At 48.0% G+C, this 23,055-nt stretch overlaps 1 protein-coding gene across 3 annotated transcripts in view; it reads left to right on the top strand.

Annotated features, from left to right (window-relative positions):
• The window catches only part of LOC120936862 (LIM domain containing preferred translocation partner in lipoma), a 428,104-nt gene that overhangs the window by 299,290 nt on the left and 105,759 nt on the right, over positions 1-23,055 (top strand). For all 3 annotated transcript variants that reach the window (XM_040349587.1, XM_040349584.1, XM_040349586.1), the window contains one exon: positions 15,603-15,711. In XM_040349587.1, coding sequence (XP_040205521.1) covers positions 15,603-15,711 — 109 coding nt within the window. The remainder of the gene's footprint in view (positions 1-15,602; positions 15,712-23,055) is intronic.

The following is a 23,055-nucleotide window of genomic DNA, read 5'->3' as shown; positions in this document are numbered from 1 at the left end:
GACAAAACAGGAAGTGAGAAATTCAAACAAAGAAAAAAAGTGTTATGTCCCCTTGCCACTCTGTCCCCCGGTGTTGCTGGCAATGCTGCCAGAATCTTTTCAGCAAGTTACACACACACAGGCCGATGTACTTCTTAACCAGAGCGAGGTTTATTACTCAGAATATTATGTCATTCTTACATGGAGGAGTCTTGATCCAAACAGCTTCTGTTCTTAACAGATATAATCCCTTCTCCAGCCTCGTGTGTCAGCTTCCAGTCTGCCAACACACACACCCCGTCCCGACTTCCTGGTACAGCTCCCCCCCCACCATCATGCATCAGGAGAAAAAGGGCAAGGGTTACAGTGATCTATCACAAACATCACACCTCCTTTCTTTCCCAACAACAAAAACAAAACATAACAAGAAAACAAAATGTTGAACACTTAACATAACGTTGAACACTTAACATAACGAGGCAAGCAAAATCAGTTCAGCAAGTAGCATCTGCAACTCAGTTATGTGATTCCCGCAGCACTTCACGAGCCCTGTGTCTCTGTGTCCTGATCTCTGTGTCCCGTAAAATTTCAGCGATTTGCCAACGAGGCGTTTGACGTCTTTGACGGATAGACATACGAAGTGGCACAGCACCGGGAGGAACAGAGTCGGTCAAAGGTTCTGCAGATGTCAGTGGGTGTCCCACAGACAAATCAGTCTCTGTAACTCCAGGCACATGAGTGGGCTCCTCAGGAACATGGTCACCCACTGTTTCAGGGTTTGGTTGTAAACTTGCGGGATCATGCCAGACACCATGCCATATGTCACCAGCAGAGTTCAGAGTAAACTCTGGTGGGTGGTTAGCAAGAGGGGTCGGGTTCGTCACTAATGGCCGGAAAAATGCGCTTCCTCAATTGCGAAAGGTGTCGTCAAACAGAAATGCCTTTCTCCAGGCAAACAAGGTACATTCTTCTTCCAAGAGTTCCATCAATAACGCCAGGGAGCCAAGGGGGCAAAACCCTGTAATTCCGAGACCACACAAGATCACCATCCCAGACGGCCTGGCGAAGGAGGTGTTGGTGACGGTTCCTACGGACGAACTAAATCAAGTTTGGTGCGGAGATGCCTGCCAAACATAAGAAAAGCTGGTGACAGCCCAGTAGTAGCGTGTTCTGTGTTACAGTACATGATCAAGAATTCCAGCAGCTTCTCTTCTGATAGTCCAACCTGGTCCAGAGTGGACAGTAAGTGTCTCTTAAACGTCTGCACAAATCGTTCCGCCAGCCCATTTGAAGCTGGATGATAAGGAGCTGTTTTGTAGTGGTGGACGCCCAAGCCACCAAGGAAGGATTGAAAATTATGCAATGTAAATTGAGTGCCATTATCGGAGACTATGGCTGTCGGCAAGCCATATTGAGCAAAAAACTTCTTTAAGACTAGAATGGTAGCAGCCGAGGTAATAGAAGTCATTTGAAAAACTTCCGGCCATTTGGAATGCACATCTACCACAATCAAATACATTTTATCCCGGATGGGGCCAGCAAAATCAAGATGGAGTCTTGACCACGGGTCAGTTGGCCATTGCCAAGGTTGCAGGGTTCCTCTCTTTTGGGGTTGCTGGGCTTGACAGCACCCAGGGCATTGAGCAACATAATTTTCAATTGCCGTATCCATTTGTGGCCACCAAACATAGCTCCGGGCTCGCTGCTTCATGCGCACCACACCAGGATGGCCTTCATGCAGCATCCGCAGCATGGTTGATTGCAAATACTGGGGTACAATCACTCTATTGCCCCATTGTAGGCAGCCAACATTCGTCACAAGCTCACATTTTCTGGCAAAGTACGGACGAAATTCACTTGAAACACTTTCTGGCCATCCAGTCTGAACATAAGAGAATATGTGAGACAGGAAAGGATCTGTGGCTTTATGTCTGGCAATCAGGGAGGTGGACATGCAAGATTGTGGCCTGTGTACTTCCACTACACGTATATCTCTTGGTGGGTGGCCTCCAAGTGGCAATCTGGAAAATGCATCTGCATTGCCATGGGTATCATGGGAGCGGTATCTGATAGAATAAGTATAAGCTACAGTGATCTATCACAAACATCACACCTCCTTTCTTTCCCAACAACAAAAACAAAACATAACAAGAAAACAAAATGTTGAACACTTAACATAACGTTGAACACTTAACATAACGAGGCAAGCAAAATCAGTTCAGCAAGTAGCATCTGCAACTCAGTTATGTGATTCCCGCAGCACTTCACGAGCCCTGTGTCTCTGTGTCCTGATCTCTGTGTCCCGTAAAATTTCAGCGATTTGCCAACGAGGCGTTTGACGTCTTTGACGGATAGACATACGAAGTGGCACAGCACCGGGAGGAACAGAGTCGGTCAAAGGTTCTGCAGATGTCAGTGGGTGTCCCACAGACAAATCAGTCTCTGTAACTCCAGGCACATGAGTGGGCTCCTCAGGAACATGGTCACCCACTGTTTCAGGGTTTGGTTGTAAACTTGCGGGATCATGCCAGACACCATGCCATATGTCACCAGCAGAGTTCAGAGTAAACTCTGGTGGGTGGTTAGCAAGAGGGGTCGGGTTCGTCACTAATGGCCGGAAAAATGCGCTTCCTCAATTGCGAAAGGTGTCGTCAAACAGAAATGCCTTTCTCCAGGCAAACAAGGTACATTCTTCTTCCAAGAGTTCCATCAATAACGCCAGGGAGCCAAGGGGGCAAAACCCTGTAATTCCGAGACCACACAAGATCACCATCCCAGACGGCCTGGCGAAGGAGGTGTTGGTGACGGTTCCTACGGACGAACTAAATCAAGTTTGGTGCGGAGATGCCTGCCAAACATAAGAAAAGCTGGTGACAGCCCAGTAGTAGCGTGTTCTGTGTTACAGTACATGATCAAGAATTCCAGCAGCTTCTCTTCTGATAGTCCAACCTGGTCCAGAGTGGACAGTAAGTGTCTCTTAAACGTCTGCACAAATCGTTCCGCCAGCCCATTTGAAGCTGGATGATAAGGAGCTGTTTTGTAGTGGTGGACGCCCAAGCCACCAAGGAAGGATTGAAAATTATGCAATGTAAATTGAGTGCCATTATCGGAGACTATGGCTGTCGGCAAGCCATATTGAGCAAAAAACTTCTTTAAGACTAGAATGGTAGCAGCCGAGGTAATAGAAGTCATTTGAAAAACTTCCGGCCATTTGGAATGCACATCTACCACAATCAAATACATTTTATCCCGGATGGGGCCAGCAAAATCAAGATGGAGTCTTGACCACGGGTCAGTTGGCCATTGCCAAGGTTGCAGGGTTCCTCTCTTTTGGGGTTGCTGGGCTTGACAGCACCCAGGGCATTGAGCAACATAATTTTCAATTGCCGTATCCATTTGTGGCCACCAAACATAGCTCCGGGCTCGCTGCTTCATGCGCACCACACCAGGATGGCCTTCATGCAGCATCCGCAGCATGGTTGATTGCAAATACTGGGGTACAATCACTCTATTGCCCCATTGTAGGCAGCCAACATTCGTCACAAGCTCACATTTTCTGGCAAAGTACGGACGAAATTCACTTGAAACACTTTCTGGCCATCCAGTCTGAACATAAGAGAATATGTGAGACAGGAAAGGATCTGTGGCTTTATGTCTGGCAATCAGGGAGGTGGACATGCAAGATTGTGGCCTGTGTACTTCCACTACACGTATATCTCTTGGTGGGTGGCCTCCAAGTGGCAATCTGGAAAATGCATCTGCATTGCCATGGGTATCATGGGAGCGTTATCTGATAGAATAAGTATAAGCTCCTAAAAATAAAGCGTACCTTTGCAAGCGAGATGCAGTCGTTGTAGAAATCCCTTTCTGAGGGTTCAGTATTGACAACAGAGGTTTGTGGTCAGTGATAAGTGTGAACTCCCGACCATAGATGTACGCGTGAAATTTCTTTGTTGCCCATATAATGGCCAAAGCTTCCTTGTCTATCTGGGAGTAGTTTTGTTCCACGGAGGTTAAAGACCTGGAGGCAAAAGAAATGGGGCGCTCCGTGCCATCCGGCATGATATGGGAAAGCACGGCACCCAGTCCATAAGGCGAGGCGTCACAAGCCAAGATGACCAGTTTCTTCAAATCATTGTGGACCAGAACTCGAGAAGACAGAACAAGGTCTTTAGAAAAACAAAAAGCTTTGTCACATTTTTCCGTCCATATCCATTTAGCTCTTGCATCCAGTAAGCGATGTAACGGGTAGAGCTGGTGTGCCAGGTTCGGCAAGAAACGGTGGTAGTAATTTAGGAGGCCAAGGTATGACCTGAGCTGGGTGACATTCTGGGGAGTAGGGGCATGGGTAACTTTTTGCTCAGTAGTGTGTAACCCATGTCGGTCCACCGTGTGGGCACAAAATTCCAGTTGAGGCTTGAGAAATTCGCATTTTGAAAGATTAACACGTAAACCATACTTTTGGAGTCTCTCTAGCACCGCTTCAACATTCTTTCTGTGTTCTTCATCAGTGGGACCAGCGATGAGCATGTCATCCAATAGACATTGGGTGAAAGGTATTCCCGCCAGGACCTCATCCATGAGTCGCTGCCAGATGGCTGGAGCTGGGGCTATGCCAAAAATCATGCGGTTATACTGGAATAAACCTTTGAGTGTTAATGGTCAACAGATGACGTGAATCCGGGTATACTTGCAGTTGCAGGTAAGCCTGCTTTAAGTCTATTTTTGTAAACTTTTGCCCCCCAGCCAGTGAGCTAAATAAATCCTCAAGTCGAGGCAATGGGTATTGATCCACAAGAAGTTGGTTGTTCAGGGCTACCCTGAAATCACCACAAATCCTAATTTCTCCATTCTTTTTCTTGATGGGCACAAATGGCGATGCCCATTCACTTCTATCAACTTTCGTTATGATCTTTTCAGCCAATAGGTGGTCCAGCTCTGCTTCCACTTTCTTCCGCAAGGCAAAGGGTACTGACCTTGCCTTACAAAAACGGGGTGTAGCACCCGGCTTCAAGAGGAGGCGGGCCATCTTTCCTTTTACTGTGCCCAACGAGTCCTCAAAAACTGTTGTAAAACGGGACTTCAGGGCTTCCACCCAAAGGTCTACTTCAGAAAGCAATGTACATTGGGCAGTGGCAAAAGGAGGCATGCCCAGGGCTTCGATCCAGTCCCTTTCATATAGCAGAGGCCCCCCTTTACTCACAACATAAAGGCTTAGCCTTTGACTGCGGGTGCCTAATGTAACAAGGGGTTGTACATAACCCAAGGGTTGTAGTAGTTCCTTGCTGTAGGTCTGCAGTGTGAGCTTTGTAGGTCTGAGCGGCAGGGACAGACCCAATGTCTTTAAATCAGTCCATGAAATGACAGACACAGCTGCCCCTGTATCAACATCCATGGAGACAGGATAGCCATTGAGTGTTACATCCACTGTAATCGCACGAGTGCTCCCAGCTACTCGAAACAGTCCAACATGCTGGACACAGGTCTCCCCATCAGAGCTGAAACCGTTATTGTCCATATCTACACGGAAAGTCTGTTTACGTCTATCTTTTTTGGTGGTGTTTGGGGAGCGAGAGCTGCGGCAAACACGCCCAATATGACCAGTCTTTCCACAGCGAAAACAAACGACATCCTTGAACTTGCAAGCAGGCGCACTGTGAGCAGTGTTACCACAACGGTAGCAAGTCGGGGTACCAGAGACCGAAGAAGTAGGGAGGCGAGGTTTAAGCTGAGTGGCAGGGAACGGCCGTCTTGAGTGAGGCGTGATAGCAGTGTGGAATATTTCCTCACCCTGGCTTGCAGAATTTGTAGGAGGTGCCTTCAGTAGGGTGGCGTCCCGAGTTGCCAACTCCATGATCGTAGCAAGGTCAGTGGCTTTCGCCAGAGTCAAATCGGGTTCCGTGAGTAAACGTTTCTGTATGGCTGGGTCGCAGAGTCCCATGACGAACATGTCCCGGAGAGGTAGTCTCCAAACTGACAAGTGGCAGCTAGTTTACGTAAAGCGATGATATATGTCATATCCTCCCCGGCCCGCTGCTTCCTACTGTAGAATTTAAACCACTCTGCGATTTCTAACGGCTTCGGGTTGTAGTGTGTATGTAACACCTGAATTAACTCAGGCAGGGGCTTAGAGGCCGGCTTGTCTGGAGAAACAAGGTCTCTGAGAGTTCCATATGCAGCTTGACCCAATGCAGTGAGAAAAACTGCAACTTTCCTTTCAACAGTCACATTATTTGCTTCCATATACTGTTCCAACCTCTCCACCCAAGAGCTCCATGACTCAGCTGCAGGATCAAATGGTTGAATAAACCCTATGAAGGCCATGTGTGCTAACATCCACAATCCTCGTCGCCACTGTTTTGTCCCCTTGCCACTCTGTGTCCTCGGTGTTGCTGGCACTGCTGCCAGAATCTGTTCAGCAAGTTACACATACAGGCCGATGTACTTCTTAACCAGAGCGAGGTTTATTACTCAGAATATTATGTCATTCTTACATGGAGGAGTCTTGATCCAAACAGCTTCTGTTCCTAAATCTAAGGGGAGCACTCAGCCTGCCTTAGATCTGAAGTCCCTAAAAATATAAATGTAATATCTTGCATGGAATACACCAGGACTGTTTTATCTTCTTTACATTGGGAAGATTTTCTAGCCTCTGTGGACATTAGATGATAATTTGCATATCTCCATGTTTTCAGCACAGCAGTGTTGCGTTCAATATGTGGAGAGCACACAACATTGCTAGTTTTCAACCCTTACGCATGGCCTGTCATATGCGCCCTAAGTGTTCATCAAGGTATTTGCACCTGTGCTGGTGTTACTATGCTCCTTGTGGAATTAAAATTGTGTGATGCCTGGTCCATATTCTATGGAGAGAACAGTCAATGCAAATACTGACAGACAAGGGGATGTTGACTCTGCAGACCTTAAGAAGATTTGGCTGTATTCCAAACTTTCAAAAATCATCACTGAAACCGACTCCTAACTTGGAGTATCTGGGTTGCATTCTCTAGACACAGCTCAGCTCCGAGTTCTTCTTCCACCAGAAAACTACTAACTGCCTTTAGACTTGCATTCAGTCCAGGATTTGTTCAAAACTAAGTTCTTGTTTTTTGTTATTCGAGGCAGTTCTATATGCCAAGTTCCACTCCAGACCCCAACAACTCAACATTCTGGCTGAGTGGGACAAGATGCAATCTGTGGACTAATCGATATGTCCGACACCCTAAACTGCCCACCAAACTCCACTTCTGGAAAAATTACATGCCGCCCTATCCTCCACAGGTCATACTTTCTACTTTTCCAGAACAAGTATAACTTGCTGTAATATCCTATGCACTCCTTCCCTGAACATACTGCCCACCATCATGCCCTCCGCGTCCCTCTTCTGAACACACACTGCCTGCCATCATACCCTGCACATTCCTCTCCGGCATATGCTGCCTGCCATTATGTGCTCTGCAGTCCTGTTCGGCACATACTGCCTGATTTCATACCTCCAGCACTTGACTTCTACACACACAACCTTCTGTCATACCTTCCACACTCCTCTCCTGGACAATTTGGTCTCCTGCATATACTTCCTGCTATCAGACCCTATAGTGCTTGTTTCCTGCAAACACTGCCCACTATCATAGCCACTGCACTCCTCTCTTGTGCATACTGCCCCCTGCCATATTCTATTGCACTCCTCTCAAACACAAACTGCCCACTGCCATACCCTCCACACTCAAATTATTAAATTTGTACTGCTTGTATAGGAATGATCCCTTCTTTTATAAAGCATCATGAGCAGTTTCACATAAAAGTGACTAATTATTTAACTATGACTGGCAGCTTTGAACATTGTGTTCTTTTTGCTTCACTTACTATGTTTCCTGTGAATCTAATTACAAAGAAAGCATTTCTTACAATCTGTTATAAATACTTGTAGAGGAATGAAAGCAAGGCTTATGTTCTAGGCAGAGCAGCAGCAAGATTGTTTTGTATTGGCCTACTAAAGAACTTTATATAACTATTTAGATTTGGGTTTGCTTTCAAAAATAAAATGAGTATTATATACCATCTGATCCGCACTATGCAATTTGTCATTTGGACGATTATCTATTAGATGTTTCTAGTGTACAACCATGTATCATTATTGACTGCTACTGCAAATTGTATTGCCACACTTGTCTTATAACTTAAAGCGGAGTTCCGGCCACAATTTCACTTTTTAAATATAAATACCCCTGTAATACACAAGCTTAATGTATTCTAGTAAAGTTAGTCTGTAAACTAAGGTCCGTTTTGTTAGGTTGTTACAGCATTTAGACACTTTATAAAATAGAAATTGACTGGGGCCATCTTAAGTGTGGGCATCAGGAAGCCAGACTGTATGACTTCCTGGATTTTAGCCTTGCAAATCTCACACATGCTCAGTGCTGCACAAGCAGTGTCAGATCAGGTTTCAGCACCTGTGCTGTCCAAGTCACATGATTCTTTGAGACTGGGGAGTGCACAGACTCCTGGAAAGTTACACCCACTACATTCCCAGGAGTCTGTGCGGTGTAGGTTAGGAAGCATTAAGCACCTAGGTGCAGGAAGTGGGAAGATTAACTATTCTGCCTAGCAACAACACTTTGAAGGCATCTAAAAAAAAATATTTTTTTTCGTAAAGGACTAATGACATTTTTTTAAAACTACTGATGTAATGTTATATTTATGGGTGGAACTCCACTTTAAGAATTCAAAATAGAACTAATATTATTGGATTATGATGGCAGGGAATGAGAAAAAGCCCACCAGTGTATTTTGTGATCATTTGAGTGAGTCGAAGCTTGGTGCTGGTGTTCAAAAGGTGTTTAAAGTGGAAGCAAAGGCGAAGATTTGTTTTTTTCTTTTGGAGCCATCCTTATCCCAAACCTAATCAGTGCTCCTCACCTATTTAAATTATTGCTCTACAACCAGAATGTTTAATTTATCAGGGTCCAAATTTCTGCCCTGATCTGTATAAGGGTTCCTGCAGTAGTGGCAATTGTTACCACTTTTGATACCACCATGACTCCAAGATTACACTGGGGGTATATTCTCTAGTGACATGAGCATAGAGCCTTTCTGTGTCAATCCTATTGAGTTTTCTTGGAGCAGATCTCCTATTAAGCTGGCCATACATGCCTTTGAATTTCTGTCATTCAGCCCTGTGGGCCTTTAAGATATTTATCAATTACCACATGCTGAAGCTTGCTGCTGGGTTTGACAGCTGCAAGCAGATAGCTGTGGCTGCTGAGCCCATACACTGCAAGGACCAGCTGTTAGCGGCCACAGCCAGTTTGCAAAGCCAGTGATGATCTGCGGTGACCACTGGCTGTGGCTGCAGTCAAACGGCCACGAATAGCTGTGGCTGCTGAGCTGGTACCCTATAATTATAGGCTACCCGTGTGAATGAAGCCTAAGCAGCATGGATAGAAAAATGTTAACTGTTGTTTTAAGAAACTGCTAAATAACTGAACAGTGAATTGCATTTCATTGGATGCAAGTGCTGTTCGACTGAGAATTTTTGGATTGGCTTCTTCAGTAAAGGCCAGTTGAAAAATCGACTTTTGTTAATTGCGGGGTTTTAGCATCATGTGTAACACATTTGCAGTGATCCCTCCTACTATTCTGCATATTTTTTAATTGGGTAGGAAGCAGGACAGCCAAATCATGAGACCTCATTTAAAAAGACAGTGTTATGGTGCTTTCACAATTTTATTCTAAAATTAAGTTTTCTCTTTCTTTCATGGACGGACACAGCATCTTATTCTTGACATTGGGGTATTAGCCATCTATTAGGAGAGGACTAGGCAGAAAAGCATGTTAAGTGTTAAACATACATCTAACTGTACAGTACCGCCCTGGGGGCAGTCCTTCTAGGTACAACCCCTCTACCTGCATCATGTAGCCCCAGTTTTTTTTTTGCCTAGCACATGAGAATGACATGGCTCCCTTTTGGGCCCATGTGGCCTGGGGATTTTTAAAGATTTTTTTATTTTTTCTGCACTTTTGATCCTGAGATCTACTATCAACTGCCGACAGGGTGACAGGCTGGATCCTCGATCCTTGTAGACCCCCAGTTCGGCCATCGAGCGTTTGCCGGCCTTTTAGCTACGCGCTGGGCCGTCCACGACATGCCCCCTTGCTCCAGGGGTGGCCGGTGAGCTATATGCCCCAGGGCACACATATGACCGGGTACACAGCCATGCCATAACTGCGTGGACGTTGGATCTGCCTGGGATGCCGTCAGCCGGTCATCGCAGGATGGGTAAGTAGCAGTACCCCCGCTCCGGCAGGGTGGTGCGGGTGGGGATTCCTGGGGAGGTCGATTAGGGGGTTCCCACCCTTCCTTTCCTTTGTCCTTGTCCTTTCCCTCTTCCCATGCTCTGTGGAGCTGGGCCTGCTGTACTGACCGGGAGTCCTCCAGAGGGGGCTCCGTGTCCTGGCTGGGGGCTGTGCGGGGTGCCCAAGGTCCGCTCTCTGTGGGGGTTGTTGTTTGTGCCATGGGGGGGGGCTTCCGCGCTGAGGCCTAGCATTTTCTTGTAGTACCGCATGCTTTGTATAAGGGCGGCTGGCGGCCATTTTCTTGTAGTCCCGGTTTGGCTTTTGCTTTTAGCAGTGGAAATGTCCCTTCTGAGTGGCGCGAACGGCGCAGAACACCTTGGGCACTAGATACACCGCGGCCATGCCTGTAAGGAGGCATATGGGGAGAGCGGACAGCGGCGCTGGCAGCACCTAGATCAGAGCGGTGAGTCCCCTGGGGTCCCTCACTCTGAGCAGCTAAGGTGGTGGATTTTGTTTTTGCTGTCTTGCCTGGTCCCTATGGGTGTCGGGCAAGTGCGGGTTGCATGGCATCAGAAGCTGGCGTTTTCTTTCTCTGACATCCCTGTGGTGGCAACCGGTGCTGCCCTGTACCTGGGGTGCGTATGGACGCCTTGTCGGGGGTCCTTGAGTCCCTTTATTATCAGGGTAGAAGCGGTGTGCGGACGCAAGGGGGGGTAAAAACGCCCCCTTACCCCGCCATCTTCAGGGTAAAGTTCTGATACAGACTTGGGCCTTGCTGTGGCAGATGTCCCCTGCTCTGACCTGTCAGAGGATGTAACCCAGGACCTTCGGACTGTGCGGAACTGCTTTCTCGCTTGCTTCCAGGTCAGCGCTAGCAGGCGCTCATTGGAGCACTTATCACCGCGTGCGGGCTCCCCAAAAAATGGGGGTTACGGCGAGTGCATCTATTATGGTGTCAGTCCCTTCTGGGCCCTACAAGCTGGCCCACACCGCTGGGAGGTTTTCTCTACAAGCTTATTAGATAAGTTTACATGCTAAAAATGGGAACGGCCGCAGTTTTTAGATAAATCGCATGGCTGTCCGTTGTCCCTTTGCGGAATGTTTCCTGATAAGGGACATCTCCCCCGATGGGGCCCCCTGGTATCCAAGGTCCGGCCCTTGTTCAGGGTATGGGGGTCAGCATGGTGGCCACTGTTGGCCACGACCCTGGGATCACTGGTACGTCCTTAATGGACAAGATTTGCTGCACCGTGATTTGGATTGCAAATGGCTTCCTCGATCTGCTTGATAGCGGACCAGGTGGTGCATGGCATTACATATGTCTGCAATGCGGCATTAGATACACCTTCCTGGTTGTCAAGTACCATCAGTATCTGCGGTAGGGCTACACCGCATAATTTGACTGGGATGCTGGTCTGCGGACCAGTCCAGACGTCCAGGTTGGCTCTGGTGGAGTTGCTTTGCCGGTTTTAGAGGTTTTTGGAGCCTCGCTGGATAACCGTATTAAAAAATGTTGTTTGGGGTGAGAGCACTGTGCTCTTACAGACTCAGAAAACGTAAGGAGCCACGCCATAGGCCAGGGCCCTCCTTTTTTTCCGCTCACAAGCTGTTTTTTGCTTCCACCGGGCCCGCAGGTAAGCGTCCCCTGGCCGACATATCTGTGGCGACATGGAGGTTTTTGCCCCCGCCCTGGGGTGGGGGGTCGCCCTCGTGAGCTTGCAGCTCGGGTGACCTCCCAACTTCCGACCAGTGGGTCTGTGAAGAGGTTTCTTCTGGGTACAAGATGGAGTTTTTTTCTTCTCTTATCCACCAAAAACTGATTTTTTTTTTCCTCAACCTTCATCCCCTTCTGGCTTGCTGGGCTGCCTTGTTTGGGGCAGTGCAGGACCTGCTCATGCGCAGGGGATAGTACCTGTGCCAGCGCCGGACAGGTTTTTTTCAAGGAATCTACAATCTTTTTGTAGTTCCAGAGAAGGGAGAGGTCAATCCGGTCCTGGATCTCAAGACCCTCAACAGCTTTGTGGCAGTGCACTGCACTACATTCGGGGGATTTTTTATTTTTTTGCTGCCTTCCTTGGACATCAAGGACGCCTTTTTATTGCAGCCCCCAATTGCATCAGAGTTTTGTGCGGTTTGCAGTCTGGGATGAGCACTGCTAAATTATGGCTCTCCCCTTTTGGCCTGGTGTCGGCACCGGGAGTTTCTTCATGGTGCTCGCCCCGATCCTGGCCTTGCTGAGGCAGCGAGGGATCGAAATCATGGGGTTTTTGGTCAATCTCTGTCTGAGTGCAGATGCCATCTCGGAATTCGGGGTGGATGTGGCGTTTGCCAGTCTGACTCTTCTAGGGGTTCAGTAACCAACCAAAAACTCCCGAAGTCGTGTTGGTGCCAACTTCATGCCTGGAATACCTGGGTTCGATCTGGACTTCTCAAAGGTGAGAGTTTTTCTCCATTTGCAAGTTGCAGTCTCTTCAGGCTGTGGTACAGCGGGGGGCATCACGCTGGTGGTGGTCACTGCGCTTTTACATGCATGTCCTGTTTTTTTTTCCGGTAGCCACCTTCGAGGAGGTCCTGTGTGTTTAATTCCACTCGAGTCTTGCAGAATAGAGATCCTGTCGACATGGTACTCGGCTCCATTGTCCCTGGATTGTCAAAGCCGGGTAAGCCGGCTAGTCTGGGATCCCTGATCCGGTGGCGGAGGTCTCCGGCTTTTCAGTCCGGGAAGTCGTTTCCTTTTTTTGTTGGACGAAACAGGGTCACTGGACGCAGGAAGAACCCCACCTGCTGATCAGGGTGCTTCTTTGGGCGTTCAGGCGGTACTCCTCCGCTTGGTCACGGAGGCTGCAGGAACGTCCAGTCAGGTTCCAGTTGGACAACGTTACGGCGGTGGCATATGTCACCCATCGGGGGGAACAAGTCCTACGGGAGCAGGGCACAGCTGTGCTGGCTCTATCTCCCGCATACAGTCTGGCTGTAGAACTCTAGCAGGCGGACTCCCAGTGTCGGCAGTTGCTGGGCCATGGACTATGGTCTCTACTCCCGGAGGTGTTTTGACTCCTCTCCCGGAGATGGGGATCTCCTGGCTTCTCGACACAATCAGAAGGTTTTTGAGGTTGTGGCCAGGATCAAAGGTTCCTGGGAGGATGCGTTTTTGTTGTCCTGTGGGGACAGTTTCGGCTATGTATGTCTTCCTCCTGAAAATACTCTTTCTCGTCTGCTCAGAGTAGTGGCCGAGGGGATCCGAGTACTCTACTTGCCCCAGTTTGATTCCGGTGTTCCTGATATGCCGATTGGTGCGACTGGTGGCGGATGTTCCTTGGCGGCTGCCAATGCGATAGGACCTTTTATCGCAAGGTCACACATTTCATCCTGCTTGCAGTGGCTGGCCTTCACGACAGGGCTGTTGACAGTCGGATACTAAGTGACCGTTGCCCGTGGTTTTGGTACTTCCACCGTGCTGAGGGCACGGAAGTCATCTCTCAGATGAATTATCGTCACACTTGAAGGGCCTACATCTCTAGGTGTGGCGATGGAGTGGCGTTTACGTACATATTCGGTTTCCAGGATCCTGCTATTTTTTTACAGCGTGGAGTGGTTGAATGATTTGCTTTTCGCTCCGCTGAGGGGCGGATGTCAGCCCTGGCTGGGTTCTTCCGCTACCCTTGGCGACTCATTCACTGGTGGGTACATGGTCCAAGGGGTTCCACGTGTGGCCCCTCTGGTTCAATCACTGCTGCATTTGTGGATTGAATCTGGTACCCTGGGTGTTTTCAGAAACCACCTTTTTTAAGGTACATTTAGAGATTCCCCTGGTGGCACTCTCTTGGTAAGTAGCTCTCAAGTGGTTGTTGCCTCTACCAGGGGGTCTTTGAGTGGCGGCCTCGTCTTGCAAGTCTCCCTACTTACTCTTCCTAAAGGATAAGGCGGTGTTGCATTTGCAGCCCTTGTCTCTACCTGAGGTTTGTTTTAGCCTTTTTATCAAAGTGTGGACATTGTGCTTCATCCTTGTGTCCTCGGCTGTTGCATTCCAAGAGGTTGCTTGCTTTCCTTGGACTTGGTACAAGCTCTGCGGGTGTATCTGTCTTCTACGACTCCCTTTTCGGAGGTCGGACTCACTGTGTCGATGACTGGCCCATAGGAAGGCCTGGCGGTCTCGTCGGCCACACGGTGGATCAGGCAGACTGTAATCAGGCTATGCCTCTAAAGGGCGGGCGCCTCCTTTCCCTATCACGGCGCTTTCACCCAGGGCAATTGGTGTCTCCTGGGTTTTTCCGACATCACGCGTCGGTCTCACAGGTGTGTTTTGGTGGCGTCCTGGTCATCCATTCACACTTTCACTTAGTTTTACTAGGTTGACCAGCATGCGTCTGCGGGTGCCTGCTTCGCCCGCAAGGGTTTGCAGGCAGCTGTTTGAGGTTGCAACTCCTCGGTTGAGAAGCTCTTTTGTTTGGGGTGATGTTGGTTTAATTACTGTTCCCACCCCTCGTTTTTGACACTGGTTGGGGATGTCCCTAATGTCAAGAATAAGATGCTGTGTCCGTCCATGAACAGAAGAGAAAATGGGATTTTTGTACTCACCGTAAAATCCTTTTCTCTGAGTTCATGGACGGACACAGCACCCACCCCTCCTTTTATATGTTTGTACTGCTTTTTGACAAATGGAGGCTGCATGATGCAGGGAGAGGGGTTGTACCTAGAGAGGGACTGCCCCCAGGGCGTTGCTGTACAGTTAGATGTATGTTTAACACTTAACATGCTTTTCTGCCTAGTATTCTCCTAATGGGAGGCTAATACCCTAATGTCAAGAATAAGATGCTGTGTCCATCCATGAACTCAGAGAAAAGGATTTTACGGTAAGTACAAAAATCCAATTTTTAATGCATGTATGGATTTTGTCTACTGAAGTATGTTTTATTCCGAAACCTTGTTACCCATGTGTAAATTGTCGGTGCTATAAAAGTAACTGTAATAAATATATGCATACTAAGAAGATCATTAATAAAATAGCTTTGTTCATGTCAGAATAGAGGAAAAAAATATTCAGGTTATGTAAACAGAATTTGGTGTTCATTGTCAAGTGACTATTTGTGTATAACTAATGACCCAAAGGTGTTGGGAAAAGCAATAAACATTTTAACAGCGTAGGTAATATTGGACGATTATATTGAGTACTATCGTGTGTATAGAAATCTGGAAATTGATTTGAAAAAGCATGTAAATGTATTTGGGCGTCAAGTTTAAGGTTGGCCCATTCTAACTAGCATGACAGTGGATGCTTGCATATGCATTTTGTAATTTTCTTAACTTTTAATTCTCTTAATTTCTAGACAGCCTACACTACAGGCATTCCCACTCTTCGACCCGAGGATGAACTGGATAGACTAACTAAGAAAATGCTATATGATATGGAGAATCCTCCTTCTGAAGAGTATTTTGGTAAGCACATGCTTGTTTTAAAATATCCAAAAAGGGAATATTTTTACATTTACACAAAAACTTATTTGAAACAGACTTCATAGAGTTCCTAAAGTCAGGTTGCCAGTGTACCTAAAGTACACTGGCAACCTGGATTGGAACTTTGGATTTTTTTTTTTCTTCTGGTGGCTCAGCCCACCACTGCCATTTCGGCTTTAGGTCAGAATGACGTATCCTGCAGCCCCTGGCAAACCCCATCACATATGGCGGGAGGCTGAGGTAGCCCATTTACAGAATGGACAGAGTGCAGAGATGCTGAATCATTGTGTGAAAGGCTGCCTGACCCAATGTGGCAGCACAAGTCGCAGAAAGCTTAGCAGTGGATCAGTGCATAATGCTGGATCTACTGGAGAGTTGAGTGTGTGCTTTTTACCAGGCATAATAAGTAAACGGGATGGTGGGGTGGCTATAGGGGTGTTAGTTAAGTAAACTTTGAATATATATATTATATTGTAAGAAGCATGTTCAATAAAGATGGAAATCATATGGCTTCCCCAGTTAATGTTTCTTACCCAAGTGACAGGCTAGATTTTGTATTAGCCAGATGAAGGTACTGTGTTCAGGGCACATAGCATCTTTTAGAATACATAATTGGAAGAAAAATTTAATTATCTGTAGCTACCAGCACCCTCCCACCCTTGTGTTCTGAAATTACCAGAATCTTATTGGCCCAGAATGGTGCTGATTGCTAGGTCATGGATTGGATTTCTGATACCAGCGCATCAATCCGATTGCAACCGTACCAATCACTGCTTGCTTGCCGCAATCAGGCGCCATATAACGGTTTTGTGTATTTTTCTACGATTCTACACCCGTTACAAATACAGATTGACATGTACGTGTAGCCTAACATGTGTACGATCAAAGGGAATTATTTTCATCTCTCTGCCGCTAATATTTGAGCTTTTATGAGACATAAAATAGATTCCTTAGATCTGATGATCTAAATCAAAGATTGCAGACTGGCCGGAGCCTTGTGAAGGCCCCCGGTGGATCCTTGTAGTCGCACTGACTGGGACTTTCTTTGAAGACGTCCGAAAGATGCCAATCTATGATTACTGAAATGGGGAACTTTTATTGGCATCTAGGTGTCAACTCTGGCCTAGAAACTGGTCCTGTCCTTTTCAAATGCTAATGAAAGAACATATGTGGCATGACTGATAATGCCTACTATTTTTTTTTAATAACCCAGAATTAAACTACATCTACAATTACCTATTTCTATAGTTCACATCACATCTCGTTAAGAAAAAACTTACGCTTACATTTACGTCACATAAGCAATCATTTTTTATTATTTGAATGTCATCCATTCATCCAGTGTGTTCTATTGTGAAGCTGTGATTGGCTACAGTTATCACATGGTACAGATGTACTGTGATTGGCCAGGTCTGTATTAAGTGATCACTGTGGCTAATCACTTTTCTCCTTCGCCACAGTTCAGTGGGTAGGTCTGCATCTGTGGCCCTTGCAGCTGTTTATTCTCAAGGTGTGTGATCATCAGCAGGAGCCTTTGGACAGGCTAGAACCTTGCTCGGGTAAACAGGGTGCTTCAATGGTGGAGGAGGTCTGAAAATCTATCACTGGGGCTCTTCTGGATTCTTCCTACCGGGAAGTGTGACCACAGATGCAAGTGCTTGGGGGTGGGGAGCTCACCTGGAGTTGACGTTCACTCAGGGCAAATGGGACTACAGGGAGACGAGGAGAACTTCGAAATGAAGAGAGTTGAAGGCAGTGGGTGTCACACTCTGGGCTTTTCAGGAAGAGTTGGTGGCCATCGTGTACAAGTCCTTTCAGATAATGCTTGTGCAGTGGCATATGTGAACAAGCAGGGGAGGACCGGAAGCAGGGCTTTGTGGTTGGTAGCAGAGAAATTTTAAGGTGGGTAGAATTGTACCTGGCTTAGTTATCAGCGATGTACTTGAAGGGAGAGCTAAATCAGGTGGTGGACTTCCTCCGGCTGCAGCCTATAGGCGGCAGCTGAGGGAGTCAGAGTGGGTGCTAAGTAGAGAGATTTTCAAAGATCTCATGCAAATGTGGCATACATCTCAGGGTAGACCTTTTTTCCACAAAATAAAATGCCATGGTTCCACTATGTTCCCTAAATAGGCTGGACAGAGCTCTGAGTCAACACTTTGTCACAGCACTGGGGGTTACCCCAGTGCTATGTTTCCCCCCTTCTTGCATTAGTGCCAGCAATACTAAAAGTTTCAGAGGGAGAGAACCATTTTGTTCTTATGGGCCCCTCTTTAGCCAAGGAGGGCTTGGTTTTCGGTCCTAAACAGTCTGACAGTGGAGCCTCCTTGGAAGTTACCATGCATGGAGGATCTGCTGTCGTAGGGTCCGGTCCGATGCCCTCAATTGGAAAGGTTGATAAAGAGCAGCTGCTAAAGAAAAGGGGATTCTCAAACCATCTGGTGGCCACCCCGCTGTCGAGTAGGAAGAGGGTGATGGGGGCTATATAACAGACTTTCAATATGTGGGGGAAAAAGCGTTTGAGTCCCCCAGTTCTACAGCGGTTTTAGAATTCTTACAGTAGAGTTGATAAGGGATTGGCACCCACTGTACTAAAAGTTCAGTTGGTAGCTCCAAGTGTCTTTTTAAAAAGCTCTTTGGCCAGAGAGCCTCTAGTGGTAAGGTTTTTTCAAGGCTCTGTCCAGATAGACTGGTGCAGCGCTAAAAATTATGCGATTCAAAATTATATGCAACGTGATAACAATAAAGTGCAAAACCAACTGTTACTAATGTACAATAATATCATATGTGACAAACAGAATGCATGAATACAGACATGCTGTAAAGTGCAATAGCATATAAAGTGCCAAAAAGTGAAAACGATAAACAGTGCAGATGTGAAAAGTTCATAAATGGCTGTAATTCAATGAAGAAGATCCCATGTGAAATATGGAGCTTGGATCAAATACTTGACTGCATGATGACCATCACCACAGCGAGATAAAAGGCTTACCAGAAAGCCTGCGACCACCCTTACTCAGGGGGTTTACAAAGTGCTTGTTGGATCAAGGATCCACTGAAAGAATGTCCAGATGTCCTAAGCGTCTCCCACTAGAAGCCTCCACAAACACTGATCAGATATCCTCAATATCAGGAAATGCAGGTATGCAAAGAAACAAAGACTCCAATAGTGCAATATTGTCTCCTTGGGTGTTTAATGGTAAGTATTGCAATGATGAATACAGATATTCTGGCTGAAAAATGAGTCTCTAGTACAAATAGATAACAAACGTGCATAAGCGATCGCGCATCCTAGAGCCTAGAAGTTTCCTACATCCTTCACAACCAGGTCACGAAAACATTAACACTAGGAGCTATGTTTCCTGGGGGGTTGAATAATGATGCTTTAGGCCAGGGGTGCCCAACCAGTGGCCCGGGGGCCACATCTGGCCCACGGAGCCCTCTGATGTGGCCCACAACCTCCTGTTTTGGGATGGTGGGTCGGCAAGCCCAGATCGTGGGTTTCCGACCCTCTATCCCAGAGCATCAGTGTTTTAATTGAAGTTGCCGATAGAGGAAGCAAGTGGCTGCGGGGGGAGCAGAGCCGCAAAAGGTGTTGCTTCCTGTATAGCGCCGGCTGTTGTCACAGGTGGAGTGATACCAAATGCACTCTGCCAGGGACAGCATTAGCCGGTGATGCTAGAATGGAAGCCTGTTATTAAAGGCGAGTATAGTGCTAAAATAACAATGTATATTTGGACATATCTGTGGGTTACCTGCACTGTGCCATAGACTTTTTTGTTATTAGCTGCGGGTTTAGTGCACTTTCAGAAAGTGCACTACACCTGCAGGATATACTAGAAGTCAATGGCAAAGTACAGCTAACCTGCAGGAAAGCCACAGGTGTACCCACATTGTGGGTAAACCACAGCACATCAGTGTGAAAGCGGTCTTGGGCCCCTTTCACACAATCAGTCCAACCCAATCGGACCCTCCATTCACCTCTACGGAGTGGCAGATGTATCTGTGCCCTTCTGTCTGGGCAGATCGGATGGTCCATAGAGTAGAGTGGGCTGTGTCTGTGTTTGCTCTCCATATTCAGTGTGGACATAGGCCTGTCATCCTCTCGCTCTGCTCATTGTGGCCAGCGACTGGTTGCCAAGTTGCTTAAGTGGCCCTCGCTCTTTAAAAGGTTGGGCACACCTGCTTTAGGCAAACCTGAGTGGACAATAACAGATGCATCCCTAACCAACTGCCTAGTGGGATTGCTTAAAATATACGTTTTGATATTTAGCTTACGTGTATATCAATAAAGAACTGGAATGTATCAAGTATCACTGGGGGTGCATATTTCAGTCCTTTGAGAGTCACTATCTCTTGTTTGGAAAGTTTTTTGGTGCAAAGGTTAATGATGCCACTTTCACCTATATCCTCCTCCTTTCTTTTTCGTTCATTGATGTACACAGCACTTTAATCTTGACCTTAGGGTTATATCGCCACCTTCAGGAGAAGATTAGGCAGAACATGTAAAAACAGCAAAACTGCACAGTACCACCCAGGGGGCGGTCCTACTGGCGAGAACCCCTCATCCAGCAGCTCAGTTTTTTTTCTGCCTAGTGTAGAAGGACCTGGCCTCCCGGTGGGGACCATTGGTCCTGGAGTTTTTTTGTCTTGTTTGTCTTTTTCTCTTTACTTTTGATTCCTTTGATCGACTATCAACAGCCGGGCTGGGTGACAGGCTGAATAATCTAGATCCTGGTAGTCTCCCCACGACATGCCCCTTCTGATCCAGGGGTGTATGGAGCAGCTGGGCATTCCCTGGGAGGTCGAATGGGGGTCTCTCACTCTCCCCCTCTTCTCCCTCCTCCCCATGCTTGGGTCCACTGTGTGACTGATCGGGCATCCTCTGGGGGGGCTCCGAGTTCAGGCAGGGGCTGCGCTGTGTATGGGGTCCGCTCACCTTTTTCCTATATTTGGGCCTTGTGGGGTGTTTGAGGGTACAGTTTTTTGTGAGGAGACTGCCTCACGGAGGGGCTTTGTGGTAATTTTTCTGTAGCCTCAGTGCAGAAGAGTCCGGCGGCCATTTTGCCGGAGCCCGCAAGCGTGCTGAGGCGGCCATTTTCTAGTAGTCTCAGCGTGTTTTGCCTCTAGCGCCGGGGGATTTTCTTCTGGAACAGTGCAAATCACACAGAGCACCTTGTGACTGGGAAAGTGGACGGCAGTACCTGGGTCTGGGTCGTGAGTCCTACGGGGGGCCCCTCAGTTCTGTGGCAGCTAGGAGGGTGGACTTTTTGGTGTGACTTGCCTTTTGGTCCCTAGCAGGTGTCAGGGGAGTGTGGGTCAGCATGGCGTCAGAAGCTGGCCCTTTATCTCCAGACATACCTGTGGTGGCAACCGGTTCCCCTGCACCGCCTGTGCACGATTTGTCTGTGTTCCTGGCGTGCAAGCACAAGGGGGGTAAAAAGCGCCCTCTCCCCCCACCGTCTTCTAGGGAAAGCTCTGATTCAGATTCGGGCCTTGCTGTGGCAAATGGCTCCTGTTCTGTATTTTCAGAGGATGTGGACCAGGACCTCGGTATCCAGGTTAAATAAGGTGATCACGATTCCGGTGGAGGGGACCCCCTGCCTTTAAGAACCCTGCCGATAGGAGGGCCGAGGCGGTAGCCCAGTCCATGTTTACGGTGGTGGCTCAGCATTGCGGCCAGTGTTGGCCACGCCCCTGGTGTCCAAGAAACTTACAGAATGGCCAAAATTGTTGCACCGTGAGTTGGAAAAGCAACAGGCTTCCCCGGTTTGCATGAAACTGGCAGACCAGTTGGTGCATGGCCTTAAGTATGTCTGTAATGCGGCTTTAGATACGGCCTCCTTGCTTTCTAGAGCCTCCGTATCTGCTGTGGTGCTACGTAGCCTGATTTGGCTAAAATGCTGGTCTGCGGACCAGGTATCTAAGAAGGCTCTAGCCGATTTGCCTTTCCAGGGAGAGAGGCTCTTTGGAGCCTCACTGGATGACATTATTAAAAATGTTACTGGGGGTAAGAGTACATTGCTCCCACAATCCAGAAAAGGTAAGGAGCCACTCCATAGGCCAGGGCCCTCCTTTTCTGCTCAGAAGCGTTTTTTTGGCCGCCCGGGTGGGCAGGTTAGCGTTTCCAGACCGACAAGGTGTCTGCTGAGGGACAGAAGCGTCCCTGGTTTCGCAAGCCTGCGAACAAATATACGACAGCATAAAGGTTTGCTCCCGTCCGCCTCTTGGGCGGGGGGTCACTTTCGGGAGTTTGCAGCTCGGTGGACCTCTCTGCTTTCAGACCAGTGGGTCTGCAAAGTAGTTTCATCAGGATACAAGCTAGCGGCGGCCCTTGTACGACAGCCTGGAACTAATCGGCGGCCGCGATTTCAGGAAAGACCGCGGCTTCACCCGCGGCCTAGCGGCCCGCCGCACTTGCCTTCCAGAGAGCCCAAAAAAACCCAGCAAACTGGACACCAATCCCCCCTCCACCACCCATCTTTTACCAGATATCCCTGGACTAGCCCGGCCCGCACAATCTACCCCTCCATTCGGCCGCAATTTTTAGGAAAGACCGCGGCTTCACCCGCGGCCTAGTGGCCCACTGCACCTCCCCTCTAGGAACCCTAAGAAACCCTGCAAACTGTACACAAATCCCCCCCTCCACCCACCATCGATCACCAGACTTCCCTAGAGCAGCCCCCACCCGCAGGATTTAGCCCCCCAGCACCCGTTTTTCAGTGAGTGACCATCTTGGGGCACCCCTGCAATTGGGGGTCACCTACCGCTCGCCCCCGATTCAAGCCTTAACCCAATAACTATCAGTTGGGTAATCCCCCCCCCCCCCCCCCTGCGCCCGTTTCTCCCCTCGAGGTCACCACCACAGCCCTTTGCAGTTATTTGATCCAGGGCCACGTCCGATCGCCCCTGGAGGTCAGGAAGGATTTTTTTCCCCTGCCACGGCACATTGGCATAGCACGGACAGGGGTTTTTCGCCTTCCTCTGGATCAAACAGGGAGTTAGGATTCTGTGAATCATTGCTCCCAGCACTACTGCAAATCCCCCCTCCTTATAGGCATTAGCCCCCAGTGCGTCAGCGACTATGACTAAACTGAGGTACTCGGCAGCAACTATTTGGGGACTAAAGCCATTGGCCGCAAGATTGCCGGCCGCCACCAAAAAAGCCTTAAGGACTGAACGACTGTTCAGGATCGATCGACGATCGACAGTCAAACACTACACCTGCTTAGCCAAACCAAAGCCCATATAATGCGTCCTGGTCAATACAATTTCGGCAGTAAGGCACCGAGTAGAAATTCATGATCTCATCTTACAATGCGATTTAGA

Source organism: Rana temporaria, chromosome 4 (assembly GCF_905171775.1).
Source record: "Rana temporaria chromosome 4, aRanTem1.1, whole genome shotgun sequence".
Taxonomy (NCBI): Eukaryota; Metazoa; Chordata; class Amphibia; order Anura; family Ranidae; genus Rana; species Rana temporaria.
Note: the sequence above shows the minus strand (reverse complement) of the source record. Positions and strands in the feature narration are given on the sequence as shown.